This window comes from Ovis aries, chromosome 3 (assembly GCF_016772045.2).
Source record: "Ovis aries strain OAR_USU_Benz2616 breed Rambouillet chromosome 3, ARS-UI_Ramb_v3.0, whole genome shotgun sequence".
Lineage (NCBI taxonomy): Eukaryota > Metazoa > Chordata > Mammalia > Artiodactyla > Bovidae > Ovis > Ovis aries.
The window spans coordinates 8167379-8187773 of record NC_056056.1 but is presented as its reverse complement, the minus strand read 5'-3'; the positions used below and the strand labels follow the sequence as shown (position 1 = coordinate 8187773).

Sequence of the window (20395 nt, the reverse complement as noted above, 5' to 3'; positions counted from 1 at the left end):
CCTTCAATCCTTCCTACTCTTCGCTCCTTGTACATCTTTTCTGATTTTACTCAAGCCACTTTTTTAACTTTTTTGATGTAGATAATTTTTTTTTCATGTTTACTGAATATGTTAAACAGTACTGCGTTTAGGTTTTGGTGTTTTGGCTGTGAAGCACATGGGATCTTAGCTCCCCAACCAGACCTCAGTTCAGTCGCTAAGTCATCTCAGACTCTTTGCAATCCCATGGACTACAGCATGCCAGGCTTCCCTGTCCTTCACCATCTCCCAGAGCTTGCTCAAACTCAGGTCCATTGAGTCGGTGATGCCATTCAACCATCTCATCCTCTGTTGCCCACTCTCCTACCTTCAATCTTTCCGAGCATCAGGGTCTGTTGAAGGCGCAGTCTTGACCACTGGACCGTCTGGGAAGTCCTTGAGTTGTTGTGCTCAGTTACTCAGTAGTGTCTGACTCTTTGTGACTCTATGGACTGTAGCTCACCAGGCTCCTCTGTCCATGGGATTTTACAGGCAAGAATACTGGAGTGGGGTGCCATGCCCTCCTCTAGGGGATCTTCCTGACCCAGAGATGGAACCCACATCTCCTGCATTGGCAGGTGGACTCTTTACCACTGAGCCACCTGGGAAGGCCCAGAAGTCCATCAAGCCATCAAGCTCCCATTTTGATCTCAAGAAAAGATGCACGAGTTAGCTTTCTGGAATATCAGACTTGTGATACTGACAATGGCAGCCGCCAGTGTTTACTGGCACATGCTACGTCCGTCCCAGGCACACGCCAGGTGTTTTACATACATGGTCTCATGAAATGAGTTAATACGCACAGGGCTTAGAAAAGGGTCTAGATACGGTCAGTGTTCAATAAATGAACAATATTTGGTAACACCCTGGTCAAGTAGGGATTATTATTCATCATAATCATTTTAGAACTGAGAAGACTGAGGCTCAGAAAACTCCAGAGACCCAGTGAATAAGGGGTGGAGTTGATCTCAAGCCCAAACCTGCCTAGTCCCAGGGACTTTACACGTGGAAGCACTGCCTCTCCGGATCTGGTGTGCAATTTCTGTTGAACAGGAAACATCTGGGTAAAATATAGCTCACAAAGAGAATCTTTATGAGAAACTTCTATCAGAATGATTTAAAATGTAAAAGGTTTTGGGACTTCCTTGTGCTTCAGTGGTTAAGACTTCCAGCTTGCATGGCAGGGAGTGTGGGTTCAATCCCTGGTTGGGGAACTAAGATCCGGCATGTGGCAGGTCTTGAAGTAGTAAGCTTCAGTAGCTCAGAAGATGTCACTTTCACAAAACTCCACATTTCAGGGAAGGTTTCCGAATGAATCACCCTCATATACGTGACCATTCTTCACCAGCACCATCAAGGTGCATTGGGTTTATTTTTTTATTTCATTTTTAGGCTACGCCATGTAACATGCAGGATCTTAGTTCCCCAGCCAGGGAGCAAACCCCGGGCCCCCTGCACTGGGAGCGTGGAGTCTTAAACGACTGGACCACCAGGGGCATCCCAAGGTGCAGTGGATTTAATTCTGTTAAAACCACCCTTTTTCCTATTACAAGAATAAGTTCAAAGCCTACAAAGAATAGAAGTCACTGTGTTCCCTCTTAAGTGCCAGGAAGAACAACATAAGTTGCCTCCTGGGCCTCTCACCTGACCTAAAAACTCAAGATCAGGCTCAAATCATTTCTAAGTGATTTCACATCTCACCAGCCGCCAGATCAGAGCAGTAAAAGTTAAAGAACAGCAGTTAAAGATTATAGGCTACCCCAGTGTATAAGGCAGCTGTGTGGCTTTAGGCAAATTGTTTAACCTCTCTGATACTCAGTGGCCTCATCTGTAAACTGAAAACAGCATTACTACCTAGTTCATGGGGCTGTTGCAAGAAGTCTATAAAGTAATGCTTACAAGACCTGGGCTCGGTAACTTGTCAGTTTTTATTCTCCCTAAATACTGGAGAGACTGTTAACTGTGCTCAGAAAGGCTGGGCTCCCTCCAGAATGAGGGCCACTCTCAAGTGAGAAGGACTGCTTAGCAGGACTTCTCAACTGTTCAGCAGAAACTCCTGAGAACCAGTCCTTCCTGGGACATTATCTTGATTCCAGCTAAATTTAGAATTCATAGACTGAATTCTTCCAGTCTATGTATGAGCCACGGTTCTTCCGAAAAGATGAGGATACCCAAAGAACTTATTTATAATGCATATTCTTAGAGGTCTCCCTCCAGGAGTCTCATCTAGGTTTGACGTGGGGCCAGGGATTGGTTATATTTAACAAACACTCCCAAGTAATTCTCATCTAGAGTCTGAGACACTGCTGTAAACCAGGGATAGGCAGGCAGGCTTTTCTGGAAAGAGCGAGAGAGTAAATATCTTTGGCTTGTGGGCCAGATATCTGTCACAACCACTCAACTCTGCTGTTGTAGCAGCAAAACAGCCAGACATTAAGGAAATGAAGGGATGTGGCTGTGTTCCAGTAAAACCTGATTTACAAAGGCACGTGGGGGGCCAGATTTGACCCATGAGGCCCTGCTCTCTGCCAGCCCCTATCTCCTCTACATATAACCAATGAAGACACAGATATGTCTCTTTTTTTAAGTGATATTTCTTTAATTTAAAATTATGACCTGGAAAGACCCAGGCACTCAAAGCGATCCAAACTTCCTCTTTATACCCAATTGGAACAGACACAATATTGGCTCAGATTGCCAACCCCAGAGAAAAACCAAACCAAGCTGCAAACCCCTCAGGAATTTCCCGAACTTCCTAAGTTCAGGGGCCATCAGGCTCCATGAAGGGAGGACGCCCAAGTGGCCGGAGGCTGCTGCTTTCCAGTCACTGAGAAGAGTTTTCCTTTGCTCTGTAGCTGGCACCGCCCTCGTCCCCCATAATAAGGATGATGCTAAAAGAGTCATCTCCCAACCGTCCTCGGGGCATCTTCCCATAACTGCCACAGTGGAGCTGGGCGATTCTAGACGTATGCCAGAAGGGCAGCACCTTCTTTGTTTAGCTGAGAGCTGGAGCCTTGAGTTGTAACCAGCGGTCAACGTGTGGCCAAGACCTCCTCGGCAGCAAAATGGCAAACTTGGGAGAGAACGGGGGAAGCTGCAAGGATCTCAGTAACTGATGGCGATTCTGTAAATGAAACAAGACAGATGCCAGCTGGGTAAAGTCCTTACAAATGGGGAGAAAGCGTCAAAACAGAACAGGGAATACCACCTCCTCCAGCACTCCGAGGTTGGTTGGCTCTCCTTCGAGCACAGATGTAAGAGGTCCCACTTCTTGGGTCAGTTTCAGTTCTCCCACCGCAGACGTCCAGGGCCAATTAGGCCTTCGGATTCACCCAACCAGTCAGTGAGGCTCTCGCGAGAACACGTGGCGCTGAGAACTTTGAGAAGGCAGTCCAGGGCATGATGCGATGGAGGCTGTTTTCTGCACCGAGTTTTGGAACTGCGCGATCAGTAGAGGGGAAAGGAAGAAGGGCGTGGCCAGAGCTGCCCTCGGAGGCCCCGCAGGCCTTCCCAGAGGGGTTTGTGTACCATAAATACCACTGGCTCGCAGCAAAGCCTTCTGGAAGAAGCCGTGGCCTCAGAGCCACTGCAAGTGGGGGCAACGAGTAACACGTACAGCACCCAAAGCCTGATGCTTGACCTGAGTCAAAAGCTGTGGGGACAGACCACCAAAGGGCTGCCCGGGGAACGCAGTGGAAGACCAGATGGAAGTCAGGCTGGTCCCCACCACACACAGCATTCCTGAGCCTGGCCGGTTGCAGCCTGGGTATACTGCAGGGGCAGTCCAGAGCACTAACACGGTGTGCCCGGGTGCGGTGGGGGTAGGGGGTAAGTGCACGGCCCTAACTAGAGTCCCCTGAGAACTGAGACACAGTGAAAAGAAGAAAAGGGCGGGGCTTCCTCCTCAAGCCCACCGGGTCACTCCGCCTCCCAAGGGAGGAAGAAGACATTATTGTGCTCCTGCCAGCACCGCTGCCTTTACTTTACTCCAAAGGGTGGCACCTGGGTGGGGGGCGGGTATTTCAGCGCCGGCCCCCAGCTGTGAAATGCACCCCCCCACCCCACCGCAGTGAGAGCCCTCCTTATGGTGGTCCTAGTCCAAGTGTGGGTCATGTCACAAGCCCTGGCTCATGACAACATGGGTCCCGTCACCAGCGCCTGACCCCCACCCATCCAGTCTTCAGGTTCTTAGCAGGACAGCTCAAGGGGTGGGGTGGGTAACAAGAGTTTTGGGCCCCAGGAACCCAACAAATTATTTTTCCCAGTCTCCTTCACCTCCCAGAAACAGTGGACCCCTAAATGTCTGTCAAACTGGGAGCTGTTCACGTGGCCGGGCCTAGCCCAAGGCCAACCACACAAGCCACTTACAAGACCTCCGCGGTGTCATCCATTCACAGCAGAAGGCTGGCCTGCCCCCTGCTCTCATTGGATGATGCTGTCTGGCTGCCCGTTCTGGGCCACCTGTCCAGGCTCTGAGGCGGTGGCGGAGTTGGGCATGTTGCTCTGAAGGTAGCGGCGGAAATCTTTGATCATGGGCCGGAGGACCTGGATGAGCACACTCAGGGCTGCCTGGGTGCCCTCCATGGCCTGAGCCTGGCGCTCCTGGGCACAGGCCTGCACCTCCTGGGAGCGACGGATCATCTGTAGCAGGTCGTTCTGCTGCTCCAGGTGCTGGGCGATCTCCTTCACGTGCAGGTTGGTCACCCGCTGCTCCTGGATCAGCTTGGCTGAGTTGAGGGCTATGCGGCTCTTGAGCGCCTGCGGCTTGACCGAGGTGTCAGCATGCTGGGCCATCATCTCCACGGGCGCCTCGGCCGGCAGGGGTGGGGGCGCCTCAGCTGTGCAGTACTCTACCACTCCCTCCTCCAGCGTGTGGTAGGTGGTCTCTGTGGGGACTGTGGGGAAGAAAGAGCAAATCAGTGGCAGGTCACTTTCTAGAAAGAGGGAGGCTGGCCGTATGGGGTAGGGGGGAGGCCATTAAGCCTTGTTCTGGAGAATTCAGCCTCCCTGGCTTTATAGCCTTTTATTTATAAATCTGGGGCTTCCCAGGTGGCACTAGTGGTAAAGAACCTGCCCACCAATGCAGGAGGTGTAAGAGACGCGGGCTCGATCGCTGGGTCAGGAAGATCCCTGGAGAAGGGCATAGCAACCCACTGCAGTATTCTTGCCTGGAGAATCCCATGGACAGAGAAGCCTGGTGGGCTACAGTCTATGGGTTGCACAGAGTCAGCCATGACTGAAGCGACTTAGCACACATGTATAAATCTAGACTGTAAAGGATTTAGAATCTTAATTTACTTAATAACCAAAGGGTCAGCCCCTGATCAGGCAAAAGCAAAGATGCTAATGGTTAAGACCAGCACCTATTATGTGCTAGGCACGGATGGTGCTAACCCTTTGCCCTCCTTAGCTCCATGAACCCTCATAATGACACCAAGAGGCAGATACTGTCACTTTCATTTTCAGAGATGATAAGACAGATTCAGACACCATGGTATGACTTGCCTAAGGTCACACAGCTTATTCAGCAGATATAGGAAGCCAGGTCTCCCCCAAAAATTGTGTCCAAGGTATTCACAGTCACCCCACTGGGTTGCTTCTGGCCAATAAAAGCAGGGCTACATGCTCCTGGAAGTACCAGCACACAGCAGGCATCCTGGGTGAGGGTTTGCTACCCCACTGGTCCTGTCTCCTTCAGTGCTTTCTTGATTTCCATGTCTTTCATGGCCAAGCAGAAAAGGAGGCAGCAGTTAAAGTCCCCAGTAAGCCTCCCTGTCTCCTTGATCACCTTAATCAATGGAATGCCTAAAGGTCCTTCCTCTTACAGAACAGCAGCTGATTTAGACCAGTGTTTCCCACCTCCATATCTATGGCACACACACACACACACACACACACACACAGACACACACACACACACACACAGACAGACACACACACACAGACACACACACACACACACAGTTCTCTGAAGCCCAGTTGAGAAACTACTGATCGATTCAGTTCCCAGCCCATCACAAAGACCACTTGACAGTCATTAACAGTCATTGGTGCAAACCTTATCTGAACTCAAAAATCCAAGCAACTAGTTTCATTGTCATTCCTAGCTTGAGAACCTTTGAAGGCACTCTGGTGGGGCTATTTGGGTGTCCAAGCATGTCGGAAAGATCAGTTCTTCCCCACCCTTTAATGCCCAAATCAACTGTGTGTTCCACCCCTGCCCGAAGTCCCCTTTCTCTTCTGAGTCCTTAAGTGATCCCTACTGACAGTGGAGTTATTCATATATGTGTCCCTCTATCTGTCCTCGGAGAATATAACCGGCCTATCTCTTAAGACACCTTGGGAATCCCAGCGCCGAGCCCAGGGTTTGGCACAGAATTGCACTAATGGTTGATGAGTGAATGGAGGGGTAGATTAACACCAGAAACTGGGAGGTTCCTCAGCAGTGCCTGATGATGTTCACACTGAAAACCACAATGTCTTTGTCCAGAGTCAATGTCCATCTGCCTATTCATTCAATAAATATCTCCTGACTGCCTACTGGGCGCCAGGATCTGGGATAAGTCCTGTGGGAATATAAACATGGTCTCTGTCTTCAAGGACCAAACAGTTCAGTCACGGACGCAAATGGTGGCAAAACAGTGGAGGGCAAGCCAGCCTCTCAGAAGTCCAGACTGCGTGCTGAGGAAGTCTCAGAGAGAAAACAAGATCACTTCTGTCTGGGGAGCCCTTGGAAGGCCTCCTGGTTGTCCAAGACTCCCATCTGACCTTTGACCCTTGGCAGCCAACCTTCCCTGGGCTGCCCTAGCTCTTGCTGGCCCTTCCCATTTAGGAACGCCGGACTGGGTGGGAGAGGTCACTCACTCTGTGTCAGGGTGACCGTGGCGGCGGCTGCAGTGGCTGTGGGTCCAAGGGCCACGGGGTGGATCTCTGCGGTACTGGGCAAGCTGATAATGGTGGCCTCGCCCAGCAGGTTGCAGATGCGCTGTTGCATGGGGGTGAGCAGTACAGGGGCTACAGCGGGGCCACCAGCGCCACTGCCACCGCCTGTCCCGGGCCCACCTGTTCCATCTTCCTCAGTGGGCCCTGGGGCCTCGCCACCCTCCACGGCCGCCCGGACCTGGGCAACCTTGCGACGGACCTCGGTCTTGAGGTCGGACCACTTCTTCTTGACCTCGGGCAGCTCCCGGCGGCAGGTGGCCACGGCATTGACCCTTCTCAGAATGCCGTGCCACGCCGCACTCTTGGCAGCCAGAGGGACGCCGGCGTTGAAGTGGTTCACCAGCAGGTGCTTCTTCAGTTCCAGCTCCTCCACGATGATCTCCACCTCACGCTCAGAGAAGTTCATCTTCCTTTTCTTGGCGGGAACGGCCATGGCCTCTCCCAATCCGGCTTTTTAAAGAAACTATAATCCCCTAAACTGCCCCAATTCGCCTTCTGTCTTCCTTAGCCTCGCTACTCACCCACTCCCCCTACAGGGGATAGGCTGGGCTGGTCCAAGGCCAAGTACCAGGCCTTTGGTAACCCCCCTCGCTACGCAAAGTGCGTAGGGCCCAGCCCCGACCTGCCCAGCCGCTGCCAGCCAGCTGCGTAATGGCTTCCTGAATCTGCCTCTTCCGCCGGGGTGTGCGGAGATCCGCCCACTTCCCCTCTTCCCGCCTCCCAGAGCTTCTCTAGGGAGACCCGCCCTCCCGGTTGGTCGCGGTTCAGACATCACATCGATCACTGGTTCTTTTGACCTGTCGCTCAGCTAAAGGGCACGCCTACTTACTGGAATTCGCCTGATCATTGGTCTAAAGGTGTGTCTGTCGCTACAGAGCGCCCCACCCAATCTAGTCTTTACTCACCCCCATTGGAAAGTCGTCCTGTCGTTCAATCACATGACTACGACTTTTACGCCGTTAAATTCAACTATTTTATTGGTGGTTTAGGGAGTTAGATTACCAAAATCCGGAGGTTTCCTTGAGGATCCCTAGTGCTTTCGGCCTTGAGCCGTTGACCAGTTAACTTTTTTTTTTAATTCTGCCCAGGGCGAAAATTTTGCCTTGGCAACCGCAGATCACAATCGCTCCTCAAGCAAATCCTATTTGAGATGACGATCTCTCCGTACACGACGGCTCCTCGCGTCTTTAGGATTCCGCTGGATAAACAGCGTTGCTAAATGGAAGTAGGACACGGGGCTTTCCGCCTGCCAATCACAGGACTCCTGCCTATCGCAGCGTGATTTCTTCTCTCTGGCCCGACTCAGCCAATCCCCGCCTCCCTCCGTTTGAATCGGCCCCAGGTTGAGCCGGGATTGCCCCTCCCTCCCCATTGATCCGGGTAGCCTAGGGCTGCGTGGGCAGTCCTCGGGGTGGCTCCGCCCCCCCGGTGGCCGTTCTCGCCTGTGTTTGGCCTACATCGTACCCTGGGGCGTGGCCATCCAGGCGGCGCGCAGCGAGGCGTGGTTCCCGGAAGCTGCCCATCCCGTCTGCTTGCCGGCATCGCAAAGCCCGCTCTAGTCGACCGAGAACTCCGGCGTGTCGTCCGCGCTCTCCCCGCCGGCCCGTCGCCCCAGCCTCGCGCCCGATGGTGAGCAGTGTGTTGTGCCGCTGCGTGGCTTCCCCGCCGCCAGACCCTGCCGCCTCCGCCTCGTCGTCCGCCTCATCGCCGGCGTCCGTGGACCCGTGCGGCGGCGCCGTCTGCGGGGGGCCGGACCACCGGCTGCGCCTCTGGAGCCTTTTCCAGACTCTTGACGTCAACCGCGACGGCGGGCTGTGTGTCAACGACCTGGCCGTGGGACTTCGGCGCCTGGGACTACACCGCACTGAGGGCGAGCTCCGGGTAGGCAACGCGGACCGCTCCGCGCGGGCGGGGAAAGGACCCCCTTTCGCGCCCCAGCACCTCCGGGAGGTTCAGGTGACAGGTCTGGTCTGTGCGACCGGCTTCTCTGGCAGCCCTTTGGAGCTTGGCAGGCTTGGTGGAGGCCTCTCGGGCTGGCTGAGACCCCTGGATGACAGACTTGGACACCCCCATTGATGCCCTAGTGGGAGTAGAGCTCCTTCTTGGCCTCTGTGGGCGCTTGGGCTGGGGACGAGGGTGCGGGGATAGGCTCTCGCTGGGTACAGGTGGGTACCCTTTGGATATTCTGATGGCCGAAAATCCCCTTTCTGCCGGGACTTTCCCCAAAGTAGAAGGCTAGGTCTCCAGAGTCTGCTGTATGTCACCTTCTGACCTCAAGACTTAAGCTTTGATGCTCCCCTCTACCCATCATTAATGGTTTCATCCATCCTCTTCCAGTGGCCCCACGTTTCCATGCCAGCGGTGGGCCCTGATCGGGTTCCTCTCAGAAACATGTGGGAGTTGGAAAAAATGGGAACTGGAGTTTCAGGCAGATCGTGCCATGTGGGTGGTAAGAACTGACAGTTCTTCTGGATGATGCTCAATTCCCTTTGACATGGTTATCCAGAAAATGGGATCAGGATCTCTTACAAGCTTGCAGATTAGAGTGAAAGAATCCAGGGGAAATTTTTTCCTAAAAGTGAAAGCCTGGCCCTCCTAGGAGGAGACTTTGCTACTCTTGTTCTGGAGTGGCCTCCTGGCCAAGGGGGAAGGAGGGACAGAGATGTGCTGTCCTTTCTGTATGAAACCCTCAAGCAGAGGCTTTTCTTCCTCTTCTGTCTCTTGTGGTATGTTTTCCTATCTGACTTTGTAGCTGTAGCTGCCCTTTTCCAAGTATTTTGTTTATTGTGGCTTAGCCTGATGTATAACCTGGAGGAAGACTACTTTACCTAGCAACCTGTTTCTCTTGTGAGTTAGTTCCTTTGGTCCATTTGTATATACCGCAATTAGAGAATCTCATAGCTAAGTGTGAAAAAAGTTATTGGTAAAATGCCAGTGAATTTAAGCAATTTATTTTTCAGGTAGGTGTACCTTAAGTTTTAAGCTCATGTTCAGAGTATCTTGGCTCAACATCCAAGCTATTTCACCTACTTAGGATCAGCCTAGGGAGACCAAGGGTAACACTATGCAAGGTAGAATCATTGGGTTAAGTCCAACAGGCTTAGAAGCAAGATTTTTTTTTAAGTCTTTTCAAGTGAGTGTTACACAGAACTGAGCTGAATACTTTCTAGTCCGTAACTGATGAATAAATCACTTGGAAAGATGAAATGGCTGAACTCAGAGGGTCTGTGACTTATGGGCTCAGGGAGGTGTGGGCCTAGGTGAGCCTTTCTGCTTCTGTGAACCTAGCCACCAGGTTACATGGAGGGTCTTGGGCTGCAGGAGTGTATTCAATGTTTACACCTCCACTGGAGTCAGTGTTTTTATGATTCATGGATTTCTGCCATGGATCCAAATCTTTTTTTTTTTTTGGTAGTAAATGTACATTTTAAGGGCAAATAAGGTGAAAGTGATCATTTTCTTTCCAGTGTTGAAACTTTTTTGATTAACCAAAAGGAGTGTAGCCCATTGGAGTCACACTGGCTCCACGATTTCTAACTCAGGGAGTAAGTTTCCTTTCAGTGTGTGGTTTTCGTACGGACTCTGCCTACTTCTACCAACTCTTTCAGCTGATGAATGTGAAATTATACAGCTTTGCGAGATTGGGGATGATTCATTTTATTCGTTTATTACCTGTGGAGGAATACAGGCTAGTCCTGCAAGCACATAGTTTTAAGTATGAGAGAGAGAACCTGCCTTCTTGTGAATAGCTGGGCCACAGGAAGACACCCTGCCTCACGAATCCCCTTACCACTTCCTGCTGCAATAGTTATCAGTATTAGCTACACACGGAAAAACTAGTGCTGCAGTTTTGCAGAAGTAGCAAAGGCAAGAGAGAATTGGTGGGGGGGGGGGGTGCCCTTCAGTTCAAAATGGGTTACCTGCCACGGGAATAGGCACTGAAAAACACAACGTCCAACTCTGGCAGCTGCCCCATACAACCCACAGGACCAGTCTGAGGTGCTCGGGTTTGCAAAGGAATCAGCCGTGAAGGTTTATCAGTGGGCGGCCGGTAAACCCAGGCCTTGTGACTACACAGAGCCTCCCACTAGCTTACCGCCACTGGATTGAGCTTTCTTTAGAAATGAGCCAGCAGTTTTTGGCATCTCCCTTGGTTTCAGAAGAAATTGGAACAGTCGAGGAAATTTTACTTAAAATGGCAATGGGCCAGAGACACCAATGACAGCCAGCCAGAGAAATTTTCTTTGTAAAGGGCATGTGAGCAGGAAGCCTGTCCCGGGACAAAAGAAGGGAAGAGTTTATTAAAGACAGAAAGAAGATGACGACCACAGTAGCAGCTTTGGGAGATGAGACTCCAGCGAGAGCTAATTATAGCATTGCCTATTTAAGGCATTTTCATGTGACCAAACAAAATCTCTGTCTGAAAACAAATTTAAAACATAGGCTGGAACTCAGGCAGCCAATTAAGAAAAGAACCCAAGCTGGGTGACGTGTCAGCTGTTGTTCCTCTAGCTGAGGCTTGAGAGACTCTCCTCAGTGGCTGGTGTTTGATACAAGTGAGGATTCTAGATGATGGTACTGTCAAGTTTGCTGACTCAAGATACTTGCGTGTGCTCCATCTAGTTTAAGCCTCACAAGCTGGGCTTTGGGGAGAACTTGAAGAATGATCCTTTTATTTGGCTTACGGGATCTTTATTTGGCATGTGGGATCTTAGTTCCCCCACCAGGAATCGAACCCTCATCCCCTGCATTGCAAGGCAGATTCTTAACCACTGGATCACCAGGGAAGTCCCCATCTGTTTAGAACCACATCTTTTATTCCCAAAATAGGTTTCAGGGTTATTCAGAGATTATCCTATCAAACATGAGAGCCTGCCCTCTCCTAACTCTTTCCTTGACCTGAGCAGTGTATAGGAAGCAATCTCTGTTGACCTGGAATAATGTCAAGTTGGCATTGCTGGATCATATGCTACTGCTGGACTGTATACCTTTTCAGTGTCTGGCCATTTGTGGGACAGGTATTTGCCTAAATAGTCATACTTAGGTAAGAGACTCTACAAAACAAAGACCCTTTTCCCTGGAAAGGGCGGAGACATAACTCAGTATAATAGAATGGCACAATAGAAATGGAAAAATGCCATTCGCAGGCTAGATTGACTTTACATAATTAACTGATTATGTTATGTTGTAAAATTGGTTCCTGGGTTGGAGGAATTATCATCAACTCGGCTAGAAGATGTTTGTTTTTAATTAGTTGATATCTGGAAAGGTGGAGCCCGGTACCCTGATCCTTAGACCAAGTATTAAATAAGAACATACCAGAGTGGGCCTGACCTGGAGCTTCAGTGGGTGAATTCCTTTGATGTTCAAAGAGCCATCAATTGTTGAAGCCTCACAGAAACCACAGGGGAATGAGGGAAACAAATATTTTGCTAGTATTCATTTCTGGTCCAGCTGAGTACATAGCCGCGGGATGAATTCAGTGAATAAAACTGCACTCCAAGGGGACTAGTCTCATTAAATCTGAGCTGACTTTTCATTTTTAACCGTTTCTTCTTTCACTGATGTGAATTTGGCAGAGCCAAAGAATTTAGTCTTGGACGGTCACTGGTCATCGTAGGCCAGCCTCCCACCCAGCATTCCTCCAGTGATATCCTCCTTTGCAGAGGACCATCCAGCCCTTTCCTTTGTGGACTGAGTTGGGGTCCGTCTGAGTTCTTTCTCAGATCAGACTGAAGTCTGTCTCCTTGCGTCTGTTACCCATTTGCCCCAGGTATACCTTCAGGAACAACCTAGAAACGGGATCTAAGGGTGCTTGGAAACAGCTGTCTTACCGGAAGGCAGCTGTCTTCCTGTAATCCCTGCTGCTGCTCACTAGTTTTGCCCATCTCACGTGTCCACACTTCCCTGCACCCTTCTCTGAGGCAGTGTGCCCTGGAGTTAAGACTACAGATTTTCCTTGCAAGTCCAAAACAGGGAAAGCAGTGGAGACGGAAAATAAACTAGTGGTTGCCTGGGCCAGGGAGTGGAGGGCAATGGAGAGCTAAGACGGTGATAACTAATAATAAGTCTGGAGTTTCTTTTGAGGGGTGGGTTGGTGAGGGTTCTTTGTGAGGTGATGAAAGTGGCCTAAAACTGATGATGATTGCAGTTATCCCTGAATATACTAAAAGCCACTGAATTAGACACTCAAATGGGTGATTTCCTCGGTTTACAAATTATATCTCAATCAAACTTTTGAATAATAACCCAGCACAGGTTTTGCAGTATAAACCTGGTTTTGGGTATTGTCCTAGCTGCTTGCGAGCTCTGTGACCTTGAGCAAGTTACTCAACCTCTCCAGGCTGTGTAGGAGGTTCAGTCTCCTTATCCTGGTGGGAGGAATACCTAGTTCAGTGGGCTTGTTGTGGGGCTGAATTAAAAGAAGTTCATAAAGAACCTGCGACAGGGTTCAACCCAAAATGACCTTTTCCCAGGGAGTCTTTGAAAATAAGATGCCCAGAGTTGGGGGTAATCAGCTACATTTTTTTCTTAGGTTACTGAGGTGAAAAGTGGACTCGAAAGAAGGGATGTGGTTGTAAAGGGTGTGTCGGTAATAAAGGGTGTGCATCACAGTCTCCTGCCAGCTGATGGGGCTGCGGAAAACCTGGGCCCTACAGCCTTTAGAAAGATCAAAACAGAAGAAAGAGAGAAAGAAACCCTGTTGGCAGGAGATTTCCAAGAAGCGGTTGTATTACTCTACACACGATGATGTCTTTGGCCCAGATGTTTCCCAGGGTGGACCTGGGCCCCCGTGAGCACCGCTCTTGTCAGCCTGTTGTGCTTTCACGAGCCACGGATGATCTGAAAGCTTCAAGTAGAGCTTAACACCTTTGGAGATGGTCTCACTAACCTCATTAGTTTGTAGAAGTGGGACTGAGGTTCCAAGGTCTGGTTGGTTGAAGGCAGAGTCAGTGGCAGAACCCAGGATAATTGTTCTTGGCCCAATTTAGCTCAGCTTATGCGGCCTCTGTCCTTCCATGGCTGGCGGTACTTAAGTAGCCCTTAACACTTTGCAGCCTTTATTTTCACAGTTTGTGACAGGCGTGTATCTGTGCCTTGACATCAGCTAAGTGTTTTAAGACCTCCCCCCATGGTGTTCAGGAAGCAATAGGTCCATTCTAGACTCTGAAAGACTCAACACAGCATCTAAAAAAAGAAGGGGTTCACTTAAGATGCACCTTCCTTTAAAGTAAAAGAATAACAAAGGTAGGACGGAAGGCTGCTTCTTATCTGCTTTAAACTCCTGGCCGGGAAGCTTGAAAAGAAGGTGACTCATGGCTTATGTTCTCAGAGTCGGGGGGTGGGGGGGAGTGGCGGGGGTGGGTGGGGGGCCGGTTGCCGCGTGGCTCTCTCTGTTCCTGCTGCTGGTCTGTGAAGCTTCCCACATTCCAGCCACCCCTGGCCTCCTGCCTTCTTTCTTGCAGCCCTCCCTCCTCCTGGGCTGGAGTCTTCTTACCAAACACAAGGAAAAACCACCTCCATTGTGTGTGAAAACTTGCAAAAAAAGAAAAGAATTTTGAAATGCCAGTGGGAAAATAAAGAGCAGGGCATGGTTTGGATCACCCAGAATGAGCACAGAGTGTTGCCTCCTTGTCTTTGGTCCGATGCAGTTGAAGAGTCCTGCTGGTTAAACCCAGCCCACTACCATGCCCGCCTTCACCATCCTCACCTGGCCTTTTTACCATCCCTCCTGTTGCTTCTAGTTGATGGCCTTGGATTGAGTTTGAACCCCTGAGATGTTAGAAATGGAAAGGCCTTTGAGGTTTGTCCAGGTCAGAGACGTTAAATAACTTGTCCAGGGTCTTACTGAAACATCTTATGCGGTCACGTAGGGCCTCTTCCAAGGGAGAGATTACATCCCCATAGAAGCCTTTAGTGATACATTAATGGACATGGTTAACTTTTTTCCTTTCTTCCTTTACATCTTGGGTGGTTTTTTCCTTTGGCTAGAGGCTTTTATTTGAGCCTATAAAAGCAATATAAAAAAGGATCTGGTAAATGATTCTGTAGCTAAAAACTTCCTTTTCTGAATTGTTTCTAAAGTGCTGACTTGATATAAACCAGTCATTCTTATATGGAGGTCTCCCATCTGCCCTTCACACCCTGAGCAGCTCTGATGTGTATTTGCTGAAGAAAGCAGCCGTCCATCTGGTGGGTTTCACACCCCTTGTGTGAGCTCCTCTCTCTGAGGTCCTCCCCTAGGACAGAGGAGGAGACTGGTGACAGCTACATTCACACTCAGGGCTTCCCAGGTGGCGCTAATGGTGAAGAACCCACCTACCAGTGCAGGAGACGTAAGAGATGCCGGCTCGATCCCTGTGTCCGGAAGATCCCCTGGAGGAGGGCATGGCAACCCACTCCAGTATTCTTGGCTGGAGAATCCCATGGACAGAGGAGCCTGGTGGGCTCCAAAGAGCCCAAAGGGTCGCAAAGAGTTGGATACAACTGAAGCGATTTAGCACAAATGCACGTGTATTCACACTCATTCAGATGATCTTGGTTTTAGAGGGCAATTCTGAAATCAGCTTTAAGAAACTGCAGACATCTACTGTTGCTTTAATAATCTGCTGGCTTGCCATTTCACGTGGGAGCAAAGAAGGACTAGGAAAGTGTGGCTTCCACGAGTAAGCTGGTTTGGCTCCCGCTGGTCAATTTGGGTTGGTTGAGAAATTTCTGATCACTTTAGGTGACTTAGGGTGTTTATATGGCCAGGCTTAATACCATATTCTCCCCACCACCACCACCCCATCCCTCCCCCACTTTATACTTGACATCTATGGAATCTGAAAGGAGAATCAGGCTCCTATAAGAGCAGAAAAAGATGAAAAATTATGCTGTGTTTCTATTCTGTCTGTTTCTCCAGCTCTTTAATTTACATTCTATATCTCAAAACCCTACACTTAAAATCAGGTTAGTTTTGCACACCCCTGACTTTCTTTTAGAGAAAAGAAAAAGACATCTTTGTTCACAGGCATTGACCTTGAACTTGGGACCTCAGTGGAGACTGGCTTTTCACCAGGAGTAAATAAGCGTCCAGAAAACTATTTCCTCTGTGGGGCACTTCTCTTTCCCATAGTCACAGGAGTCCCCTTCAGGGAGTTTCGGCCAAAGCTAGATTTTCTGGTTTTACTTCCTAAAATGGAAATAGATTAGGGGATTTCACCGTTTTCATTACTGTAGTTTTGTTGTCTTCAGTGCCAAAGGAGGCCAGTGCCTGGCTCCTCTTCGTCATCTAATTGGGGGCTGAGTTGAGGGCAGGAAGCTGTTTAACAGTCCTGCCTGACGTCCTAAGACCCCCTCTGCCATGGGACGGCATGGGACAACACCCGCGATCTAAGCATTTAAAGTCTCCAGTTAACTCATTTCAGAGAAAGGTAAGTCACCTGCCACAGTGGTGCCTTTGAAACAGCAAATCAATACTACTAGTGTATAAAGAGATCCTTCACAGTCTTGTTCCTGCACCATTCAAAAGGATATGTAAAAAAATATGTACCCCATTGCATATTAAGTTGGCATCTAAAAATTTTTGTCCTAAGTTTGGTAGCTGCAGAGGATATAATTTCTGGCGTACTGTATATCTGGTTTCAGTGTTTTAGTTTGTGGGTTTCAGTTTTGGTCAAAACCTTAGAGTTTTTTGTAGATTCGACCCATTCATGTGTTACCCTCCACATAACTCATTAGCCAAGGCAGTTCTCATTTTCAAATCAAATCATTTTGGCTTTCAGTCAAATAAAATCTGGCTTCATTTTTTTTGGTTAAAAGTGTTAGTAGTCACCCCTTTGACTACATCTCTTCCTAATGCTAATCATAATTCTAAGATGGTTTGTAGGTAGCGAAACTGGTAAACAGCAGACGGGGGGGCATTACCCTGGAGTCAGTCATGGGAGAGTGCTCTGCACTGTTGTAAGACTCCCTCAGGAACCTCCAATTGTCCTTCTCTGTGATGTCCCAGGGGCCTCTATACCTAGGGCAATTCATCAGGATACTTTAGAGTAGGTTCCCATTGGGAATCCATTCCATTAGAATTTGTTGTTTTCTCTGAAAAGTATAGGAGATCCTGAGACACACTTTTATCCCTAAGTCTGTTTTCTAGATTCTTGGAAGAGTGGGTTCCTTCTGCAGGTGATTACCCTCAGCTTAACCAGGCTCTGTTGATGTTTATAAATCTACAGTTGCAGGAGGGTTATACTCTCCAGTCCTGTCTCTGGATATCAGGGGTCCCCCAAGAAAGTTAAGTGAGGTGGAGTTGTGTTATAGTGACTGAAAGAAATTAATGATCGACCATATATTGGTGATGCTGTCATGGAAGGAAAGAGAGGAACTGCATTAACCCACAAGGAAATCAAAGGTACTAGAAAGGTTGCTTTAAAGTCAAAATATTGGCAAAGAATGCAAATTGAATATGTTTTCATTGATTGCTGTCTCAGGTGCTGGTCAAAGGAAATTTTAGGATAAATAGGCCTGGTCTCTTCCTTGCCTAGTTATTATGTCTTTTCTTTTGCTGACTTTGGGTGTAATCTGTTTTCTGGTAAGCAGAAACAGCTCATGGATTTAAGACCTCTCTTTTTGGGATGTAGGCATTCTCTTCTGAGTCCTGCTCTGGCTACATCCCACAAGTTTTGCTGTGTGGTGGTTTCATACCATTCAAAATACTTTTTCATTTCTCCTTTGGTTTCTTCTTTGACACATACGATTATTTCATTTCTGAAACACATAAGTTGCATTTCATTTCTGTTGCCCTGGTGGCTCTGTGGTAAAGAATCCACCTGCCAGTGCAGGAAACACGGGCTCAATCCCCGGGTCAGGAAGATCCCCTGGAGAAGGAAAGGGCAACCAACTCCAGTGTTCTTGCCTGGGAAATCCCATGGACAGAGGAGCCTGGCGGGCTACAGTCCATGGGGTCACAAAAGAGTCAGACATGGCGACTAAACAACAACAAATTTCATTTCTAAATATTTAAATATTTCCCAGTTATCTTTCTATCATTGATTTCTAACTTAATTCCACTGTGGTCAAAAATACATTTTGTACAGGTTGAATCCACTTGTGTTTAATTTAATGAGCCTTGTTTTATGAGCCAGCATATGCTCTGTGTGTGCTTGAGAGGAATGTGCATTCTAGTCTTGTCCAGTGGAGTGTTTTATGAAGGCCAGTTAGGTTAGGTCGGTAGATAAGCTGTGGTGGTGTTCAGGTCTTCTGAGTGCTCACTGATTTTCTGTCTACTTGCTCCACCGTTTACTGAGACGAGGGTGTTAACACCTGACTGTAATCGTGGATTTGACTCTCTTTTCCTTGCAGTTCTGTTGGGTTTTTACTTTCTGTCTTTTGAAGCTCTGTAATGTGGTCCTAAAACATTTAGGATTGTTATGTCTATTCTTTTACTTTTAACCTATGTGTATCTTTATATTTAAAGTGTGTTTCTTATAGGCAACATCTAGCTAGATCTGGCTCTTTTGACCAGCCTGACGATCTCTACCTTGGCACTGAGATGTTTAAACCGTTTACGTCTACTATTGTTACTGATACGGTTGAGTATAAATCGGCCATCTTGCTGTTTGTTTTCTATTTGCACCACCTGTTCTATGTTCCTTTCTCTTTCTGCCTTCTTTTGGGTCGAAGAGTGTTTATAATTTCACTTTATCTCTTTTGTTAGCTTACTAGTTATAACTTTCTGTATCTCTCCCCGCACCACCCCTCCACCTCTCTCTCTTCAGTGGTAGCTTTTGGAATTATAGTATACATCTTTAACTTATCACAACCTACCTCAACTGATATTATACCCCTTCATAAGCAGTTTAAGATTCTTTTTTACATTTTATTTATTTGTTTGGCTGTCTTGGATCTTTGTTACTGGGCGAGGGCTTCCTCTGGTTGAGGTCCACTGGGGGCTGCCCTCTAGTGGTGCACGGGCCTCTCGCCGCCGCGGCTTCTCGTTGCCGAGCACAGGCTCCAGGAGCGCGGGCTTCGGTGGCTGCAGTGTGTGGGCTCAGCCGTTGCGGCGCTCAGGCTCTAGGGCACAGGCTCAGTCGTTGCAACAGCACCCGGGCTTAGTTGCTTCTCTGCACGTGGGGCTTCCCACCTAGCTGGGTCGGTAAAGAATCCGCCTGCAATGCTGGAGACCTGGGTGCGATTCCTGGGTCAGGAAGATCCCCTGGAGAAGGAAATGGCAACCCACTCCAGTATTCTTGCTTGGAAAATCCCATGGACAGTCCATAGGTCGCAAGAGTCGGACACGACTTAGCGCTATCTTTGTTTCTTTCAGCATGTGGAATCTTCCCAGGCCAGGGAGCAAACCTGTGTCCCCTGCATTGGCAGGAGGATTCTTATCCACTGTACCACCACCAGGGAAGTCCTAGTTTAAGAATATTAAACATTATGCTTTCGTTTCTTTCTTCCCAGCCTTTGTGCAATGGTTCTCATACATTTTTACTCCTACGTATGTTATAAGCCACGCAGGCTGCCTCTGTGGCTTGTCTTTTTATGGGCTTCCCAGGTGACACTAGTGGTAAAGAACCTGCCTACCAGTGCGGGAGACACAGGGACGTGGATTTGATCCCTGGGTCTGAAAGGTCCCCTGAAGGAGGGCATGGCAACCCGCTCCAGTATTCATGCCTAGAGAATCCCATGGACAGAGGAGCCTGGTGGGCTACAGTCCAAAGAGTCACAAATAGTTGGACACGACTAAAACGAAGGATGCGTGTTATAAACCCACAATACATTGTTTTATTTTTGCTTTAAATTGTCACTTATATTTGAAAGAGATTTAAACAATAAGAATTTCTTTCTACCCACACAATTACCATTTCTAGTCCTTTTCATTCTTTTCATTCCATCCTTCATCTGGTATCGTTTTCCTTCTATCTGAAGGACTTCTTTAACATTTCTTGTAATACAGTTCTGCTGTCAGTAAATTCTTCAAGTTTTCGTATGTCTGGGAAAGTGTTTCGCCTTCCTTTTGGATGGTATTTTTCTAGGTATAAAATTCTGGGTTAACAGTTTCTGATGGAAATCCCCTGTCATTCTTGTTTTTGTTCTGTAAGTAATGGGTGTTTTTCTCAAGGTGCTTTTTAGATTTTCCTCTTTATCACAGGTTTTTAGAAATAATTGTGATGTGCCTGACTGTAATTTTGTTTTGTTTTGACATTCCCTATGCTTGAGGTTTATTGAGCTCTTGGGTCTGTAGGTTTTAATAAATTTGGATAAAACCTGGCCATTATTTATTTAAATATCTTTTCTATTCCCACCTCCATGAATTTCAGATGGGTGGATAGTAGTCTATTAGCAGTTCTCCCACAGGTCACTAATGCATTTCTCTCTCTCTCTCTTTTTATTTATGGCTGTATTTTTTCTATGTGTGTTTCCTTTTGGAAAGTTTCTACTGCTGTGTCTTAAA

The 20395-nt window shown here is 48.4% G+C and overlaps 2 protein-coding genes across 8 annotated transcripts in view; one reads left to right on the top strand and one right to left on the bottom strand.

Moving 5' to 3' along the window:
* Positions 1 to 2592: 2592 nt before the first annotated feature.
* Positions 2593 to 7627, bottom strand: NAIF1 (nuclear apoptosis inducing factor 1). 4 transcript variants are annotated; one of them, XR_006059078.1, is made up of 4 exons: positions 6883 to 7627; positions 4387 to 4913; positions 3227 to 3457; positions 2593 to 3142 (listed from the first exon to the last, which is right to left on the bottom strand). XR_006059078.1 is itself a non-coding variant. In XM_004005612.5 (2 exons), the coding sequence occupies exons 1-2, from the start codon at positions 7391 to 7393 to the stop codon at positions 4441 to 4443; spliced, it is 984 nt and encodes a 327-aa protein (XP_004005661.1). In that variant the 5' UTR covers positions 7394 to 7627; the 3' UTR covers positions 2593 to 4440. The 4 variants fall into 4 exon arrangements, 1 of the variants encoding a protein (XP_004005661.1); XR_001036357.4 differs by having other exon boundaries at positions 3227 to 4913; XR_001036356.4 differs by having other exon boundaries at positions 2593 to 3457.
* Positions 7628 to 8505: 878 nt separating this feature from the next.
* The window catches only part of SLC25A25 (solute carrier family 25 member 25), a 33406-nt gene continuing 21516 nt past the window's right edge, over positions 8506 to 20395 (top strand). For 2 of the 4 annotated variants that reach the window (XM_004005609.5, XM_012162251.4), the window contains exon 1: positions 8506 to 8841. In XM_004005609.5, the coding sequence (XP_004005658.2) occupies positions 8587 to 8841 (255 nt within the window). In that variant the 5' untranslated portion in view covers positions 8506 to 8586. The remainder of the gene's footprint in view (positions 8842 to 20395) is intronic. The other 2 variants (XM_042245655.1, XM_060413779.1) reach the window with 2 other exon arrangements.